The following is a 7,805-nucleotide window of genomic DNA, read 5'->3' on the forward strand; positions in this document are numbered from 1 at the left end:
GCTGATGCTGATTCTCCCTGGATTTTAAGATTATACAAAGAAAACTGATTTTTACAGTTTTTGAACCAACTCTTACTGGCATGCTGTAAGAGTTGGTTCATGCTGAGAGATTGAGAGAGAGGAACCATGCTGAGAAATCTCTCAGCATGGTTCCATGCTGAGAGATTTCTTCTGAAGAATCTTGATCAAGTTCTATTAAATGTTTATAAACTTTGAGAGCTTTTTGCTTAATAAGGTGTCCATCCAAAAGAATTTTCTTTTGAGCGCACTTCCATTCAAATCATTAGAGATTTCTCCATTTTTTCTATTAGAATATTGCGAACATGAGCAATGCGCTTTGCACTTACCGTTGACCCAGCAATAACACTTTCTTGGATTTTATGTTATAGAGGGGACATGTGATTCATTTTGTTTGATTGTTCGAATTGTTGATTCATTTAAATTCAGAATCCTTGCAACAACTCCTGGTTTTTCTTCAATTTTCAACTGATCCAAGATTTTAATTTTTTCTTCGAGAGAAATGAATTTCCTCTTCAATGTTGGTTTTTCCCCTTTCGTTGAAGTTTTAGTGGCCATTGCAATAAAAATAAACTGCTCAGCTTGAGATAACACACTTATGATTTGAAATGCGCTTTTTTGGCAGAAAACGAAGACAATTTTCAACGATAAACACTTTATACAGTAAACCCTAGATGGCGAATCTATGGCACTCGTGCCAGAGGTGGCACGTCTGAGAATTTTGCTGGCATGTCAATGATTTACGGGTGATATCCTTTTATACACTTATAAATTATTCAAGTTTTTTTTTAATTGTTACAATATGTACAAGCTGAATTTTTTTTTACACAAGACAGCAGCTATAAAGACCTGCATATGATTGGTGTGGTATTAACGTGATCACGTGACCCAAAGACAAAAGCAACCGAAAAGTGTTGAGTTGAAATGCTAATTCTCTTCAATCGAATTCCATAACATCTGAAACTTTCATAACAACATTCACTATTAGTTTTAATACATTCACAACAGGGTGTCATTTATCATTCCAGTGGAACTTCTCATTACTGACTGGCTCAACTCACACAAACGTTTCAACCCTTGGTTGAATTGTATGGCTTCTTGGCAGGCGAACTCACACATTCATTATATGGCATGTTTCAATTCTTGGTAGCCTTTGTGATCTGTCATAATGACATCGAGAATTTCAAATGCAATAAAACAAACACTTATTTCATAATTGAAAAATTGGACAATAGTTTTTAGTTAGATACTGTGTTTCAGTGCAACATATGGTTTTACTTAAGTCTATATGGCATAGTTTCTGTGAGAGGGGACGTGATTTATTAGTTAGCACCATTTTTATTCCATCTGTCTCTGATTGCACTATTTGTTATGAATGACACAGACTGCGAAATACCTCTGTACAATACCTTATTCAGTGAATAAAGTAAAACTAAATTCGATACTTATAACTACTTGGGCGATACTGGCAGACACAAGTTTAACGAAGGTGAAATTTGATTTTTAAGTCCCGCAGTGAAAAATATGAAAAAAATAAATAAATAAAGGGTTACTAGAAATTGTAGACCGCATTGTATAAGTACCGTGTTATATGAGGGTTTCCTGTATTAACAACAGTAGATTGTGTGCTCAAATTGGGTACCTTGCCTTTCAAGACAGGCTTCGTAGTGCATGTTCTCTGTCATTTTGGAGAACAAGGGTTGGGACTGCTGGACATATCATGTAATTTTATCCCTTAGTTCATCAAGGTTTTGAAGGTGGGACATGGTGGAGCTCTAATTCCTTGAACATACCCCAAACAAAGGTATCAAATGAAATGAGATCGGAAGAATGTAAAGGATATGGGAATTTTTTAAACCTCAAAATGAGCCTCCTGGGGAAATGTTCTGATAAAAAGACTCTAGAACCACATAATGTGTAGCAGGTTGCTTCATCCTGTTGGAATACCTGTGCACAAAATGGAATGTTTTTGCATGACACATCCTATGCAAATCCTGTATGAACGGAACCAATATATTCTCAATATAGTGTTCACTATTCAAGGTCATGGTTACACCACCCTGTTCAATGAACAAGGTGGTGTAAATGTGACCTTTATGTCGATTAACTCAGCATTATTGCTGTCACTTCTGCAATAAGAGGGTCATTGAAAGACAACTTCAAAAAACAATCGATTGTGTATCCTCATGGGCTCTTTTTCATGGGTTTAGGTTTATGGCAGAAAAAAACTGTACATTTATTTCTGTTGGAAATGCGCCCTTCACCCTGATCCTGATTTATGAATGGGACAAAGTATTATCCGTAGCACTAGAAGCCAAGTTCTTGGGACTCATCTCTGACCTGAAAGCTAACATTCTTTACACACATTCATCATCTTTGGGAAAAGTGCAGAAAAAAAGCAGTGAATATCCTCTACAGCAGTGCTTCCCAAACTTATGGATGTAAAGGCCCCCTTTGGAAAAATTTAAATATTTCACAGCCGCCATCGAAAAAAAAAAAATCGTAATACAGACATATATTATTATAATATTTATTGTATTTATATTCAATATTTTGTGTTTTTAAGCTTTTTTTTTTTTTTTTTTTGTTTCTTATGAATACCTTTGAAATGAAACATATGAATAAGCATATATTTACTAATATTCATTAAATGCTGAAATACGCAGGAAGCAAAATTTGTGAACCAACTCCAATGTGCGATTTTTTTCCATTAAAATATAGAAAATAACAAGAAATTAAATACGTTCCTTTTAAGATAAAAAAGATCCACTTGGTCTTAAAACATTTTAAATTTGTTTTCATTATTTCACGTCCCCCCCCCCCCCAACAAAACTTACGGTCCCCAGTTTGGGAACACCAATCAGCACCTCATTCTATATAGTGCTGCTCTATAGAATGAGATGCTGATTGGTGTTCTTTGCTCCACATTTATTATGCACTTGTACATTCAAAGCTTGATTATGGATCCCAGGTTTACAGTTCTGCGTGGGAAAGCATTCTCCGGTCCATCATCAAGGTATGATGGTCCGATTAGCTACCAGTGATTTTCACACGTCATCCATTCATAGTCTTTATGTTAAATCAAATGTGAATCCCCCCCCCCATCACTTAAATGAAAACATTTGTCTCTTAATTATGTCCTAAAAATAAAGTCCTTTCAGATCATCCTACATGGACCAGTCTGTTTTCTCTACGTTGGGAGATTCAATATTACACACATCAGACTGCCATTCATCTTTTTTGATATGCTTGTTAAAGAAGCTATGAGAGTTATTGGCATGAATGCTGACTGCATTCCTCCATGGCAGGCTTGCAACCTCTCACTTTGTCAACTACAGAAGTCCCATTCACTACCATCTTTCTACCTTCAAATGTTTAATGCACACAGAGCAGCTCACTCTGATTTCTTGCCCATATATACTGATGGTTCAAGATCAGAGATGTCTGTTGGCTCTGATACTGTGTTAACATCACTATCTCCAACCAGATTCCACCTGATTGCAGTAATTGCAATACTCACACTTATACATAAAGAAAACCCCTATCAAAAGTGTGTAATTTATATAGACTCTTTGAGTTCATTAGGCTATCTCCCTCTGGTGTGTAATCCACATCAGTGCTATAGTAACGTGTTACAACTTTAGTACAAAATGAAAACCCTTAATTTTGATGTTCAGTTGTGCTGTATTCCCATCCACATTGGAATTAAGGGAAACGACATTGCAGATGCAGTTGCTAGATCAGTTCATACTTTTTCAACATACTGTTTGATAGTATCATATACTGACTACACACAATCTATAAAGTCAAAGTTAATTATCCAATGCAGTACTCCTGGCAGGAAGCACCTCATATGAATTGCATGAGCCAGCCTAGTTAACATAGGAACAGAAGAGAGGAATTTGTTCTTTCTAGGCTCTGCATAGGTCACAGTCATCTTACACATTCATATTTACTGAGGGGCTGGTGACCCACCTATGTGTGAGAGATGCAACACCAGTCTCACCATTAGTCATTTCTGATGGAGTGCCAGTGCTTCACACGAGAGGAATGACATTTTTACTTATCTGGCTGAGCTCTATATACTCAGGCCGATGTTATCAGATTCAGACAAATTGCATGGGTTTTTAAAATTTTACAAAGAATAAAAATTTGTTTATAAGTAGATACCATATTATAGATACTAAACCTTCTCCATACATTTTATTTATTCATTTATCTTCTTATAACTATTTATTAATACCTTGTATAGATAGCTATTTATTAAGTCCTGGTGTAGTTAACTGTTTATTAATATCTTTAATATGCAGATACTCAACACTTTGTACATGCATTTTATCTTATTCACTAAATTATCTCCTTATAACTGTTTATTTATTTATTAATACCTTGTGTACTGCTGTCACCTGTGTCATGGTGCAGTATAGTTTTTGCTGTTCTTGCACCATAAAACCACATATCAGTCAGTCAGTTACCATACATTACAGCATAAAAGTCTGTTGGCTACTATTAGTGATTTTCTTTTTTTCTGTTTAACTAACGAGCCATTTGATAAGAGGAGTAATGTTGTAAAAGAACTGACTCAGAGCAGCTAAGTGTAACAGAAATGTCTCTTACATATGTCTATTTTGTTGTACTTGATTTGTAGTCATATAATGATAGTATTCCCAATATTCAAGAAATGTCTTGAATATGGGAATTTTGTGCCAGGATAGAAACCATAATTAAGATAATATTGTCTCAAATTTGTGCATTGTAAAGGCAATCATTCCAGTTTAAGTGTGGGTGGTGTAATAGCACTTTTTGAACAATTGCTCAAAAACTTAATTACCCTAGAATAGCAAGTAGGTATTAGGCCAGGTCAGATTTTTCAGACTTTTCATGGGCGATGTAAGATTGGTGTTCCTGCAGTCTTTTTTTTTTTTTATAATAGAACATTCTGTTTGCCAAAAGTAAGAGTGAAGGCATTCACACTGAACCTGGTAAACATCAGGTAGCAAAAGAGGGATCCAGTTACCCTTTATGCATAGTAATCAGAAAGAGATTTTTTTTATCAAGGAAAAGTGTGGGAACTAAATTATATCTTTTAAGGATCTTTGATTCAGATATTACCATGATGTATGGAATTGGGACTTGACATACATAATCAATGTTCTTAGGGACTGGCTTGTAAGTGTGATCATGGATGCATTGAATTCTCTTTAAGGTGAAGCCATTTTGCAGCATGATGCCTTGGATGGCATCAAGTTCTAGTTTGAGATCATCAGGGATTGAGCAGACAACATATGCTCTATTAAGTAAAGATTCATGAACACTGGTTTCTAGACCATATGTGAAACTCTTTCAAGCCACTTCAGGTCTTCAGTAAGCAGAGTGACAGGTTCATGACAAGCAGTAAATCCTAAATACATTCACAAGCATTCATGCCACATTGCAATTAGACTCCACAACTTGTTTATTGAAGATTTGAGATACTATCTACCTAGTCAGCTGGTATTATTCTTATAATAAACATTATATTATGCCATTTTTAATTTTTAATAAGATGTGTTTCTATACATGTGATCTTGTTCTACTGATTTTACTTTTTTTTCAGGAATTGGAAGAAAAATTAGAATACTTCCTACAAAATCCACAATCCTAGTCTTCATAAGAACTCATCTTTAGTGTCATAATCATTTATACCAAAGTTTGCTGTTTGCTCTGTATATAAAATCAGGAATATTGTAATGTATCTGCCTTGTTACTAGTTCAGAATGAATAATGTATAAATTATATCCCATCCCATCCCTCCCTTTTTTTTTTTAAATATATATATATGGATCATGTTCATTTTGAGAAAATCTAAATTTGTGTAGTTATGCTATCTGGGCTTACCATTTGGCTCTTTACACCTCATAAACTAACATAAGTATTGCTAGTGTTGTTTTATAATAGTCTCTAACCCCCCCCCACCCCCATACTGTTGCATAAAGTTATTCAAGTGCCTCATGTGTAATGCCAAAACTATTATAAACATATAAAGATTCTTTAAGCTGTCACAAATTGCAGCATGTGCCTTTAATAATATTCAGCTACTTGTATAAGCTTGACTAAAAATTGTTTTTTTCATTTCATTAAATGACTAATAGAATGTACATATCTTCATTTACTAAACCTTACATTTGTTTGAAGTGGATGTTATTTAGATTGTTTGAGTCATGCAGTTTAACTAGAATTATGTGGAGTAAAAAAATGAAAATTGAGGGAGGACTGTAAAAGATAAGTACAATTTTTTGCTACTTTTATTTAACTTATCCATTACATGTTGCAAATGTAGGGTGTTGTAAATACTTGATGATGGTTGACCTGCAATGCCTTTAGTGAAATCCACTTTTTATAATTAAGCTTCTTTACTAGCAAAGTAATAAAGGCATATATGTGGTACGCCTGTATCACACCACATTTTAATGAACATTTTTCTGAATGTTGTGTAAAGAATACTAGTGACTGCCATGATCCATGTACACTGCCACTTCTTCTGTGATAAAGTATGACTGCTTTATTTTTGGAATCTTTTTTTTTTTATTATTTTATAGATTCCAAAAAAAAAAAAGAAAGAAAATAATTTAAATGCTCAATTTTTAGTTTCATGTACTTTGCATTACTTAGAAAATGAAGCACCTGAGGAGTGTATGAGAGAGGGGTATAGTTCTGAAATAAATTATTTCATTTTGTAATAATTGCATTATTAATAAGTTGAATTTGAGTCATTTTGATCTGAATATGTGCATCATCTATCCATAATCCTGTATTATCATAAAATATATAATATTAACAGTTTTAAATATATGGATAAAAATTTTTAAATTTTAATTTTAAGAATGTGTATTAAAAAAATGTCATTTTTCTGGTAATTAGTGTGTTTTCAATTGCTAACATGGCAGAAATGTCTATTAAAAAAAAAAAAAAGCATAGGGACAGATAACATTATGGAAATATTTTTAAATCAAATGAACAGGAAGAAAGTGAACATAATCTTACTCTCTCTCACAATACCAAAATTAGATGTCTTCCAGATATGATTGATATTTTTTTCTGCCCATTCTGTAAGCTCTTTATTATAATTGCCCATGGGATTTAATATAAATTTTCTTGTAAAAAATCCTATTCTTTTCTTCCTTTCATTTTTATCCTGGCAAAATGCCACAGACCAAAGGGCCTGTAATAATAATAATAATAATAACAATAAAAAAAAGTTAACTCCCTTTAACAAGAAATTTCCATATCATTAAAATTTAAATGAATTTTATCCATGGACTTGGTCTATAGTATATGGGAGAAGCTTGGTAGAATCATCGTAATAGATGTAAATTTCTTTCATCTGTAGTGATTGCATACCAGATTTTGTGAAAGGTCATTCTTGGTGCCTCTTTTGTACCAGGAAATGCAACTCCTATAATAACAAAAACAGGATGATTTATATGGAGAATCACTTGAAGAAGATTTGAAAACAAATTGACAAAAATTATTGTTCATTTTTACAGGTTAAAGCTAGTATGTAAAATTATTTTGAAATAATTTTTATCAGATTTCTATTGAAATTAAATGAAACCCTTTAAAATTGTTTCATTTCTCACCCACAAGATGTTGTGATTTTTGTTTAAATCCTGCGCTCTTGTCATATATTTACTTTTGGATGAACTGATCAATGAAAAGGAATGTGAAATCTACTAGATCGAAGGACTAATATTTAATTTTAAGAAAACTGGTGTTAAACATTGATAGAATGCCACAGACCAAAGAAA

General features: G+C 33.3%; 1 protein-coding gene across 1 annotated transcript in view; it reads left to right on the top strand.

Moving 5' to 3' along the window:
- LOC150095219 (ATPase family AAA domain-containing protein 2-like) overlaps window positions 1-5,742 on the top strand; it is a 538,448-nt gene extending 532,706 nt beyond the window's left edge. Inside the window, exon 25 of the mRNA XM_090410622.1 lies at window positions 5,615-5,742. Within this exon, the coding sequence (XP_090266748.1) occupies window positions 5,615-5,662 (48 nt within the window). The 3' untranslated portion in view covers window positions 5,663-5,742. The remainder of the gene's footprint in view (window positions 1-5,614) is intronic.
- The last annotated feature ends 2,063 nt before the right edge of the window (window positions 5,743-7,805 follow it).

The sequence above is a fragment of the Typopeltis vanoorti genome, chromosome 20 (assembly GCF_054136105.1).
Source record: "Typopeltis vanoorti isolate ZY-2024b chromosome 20, IOZ_Tvanoo_1.0, whole genome shotgun sequence".
Classification (NCBI taxonomy): Eukaryota; Metazoa; Arthropoda; class Arachnida; order Uropygi; family Thelyphonidae; genus Typopeltis; species Typopeltis vanoorti.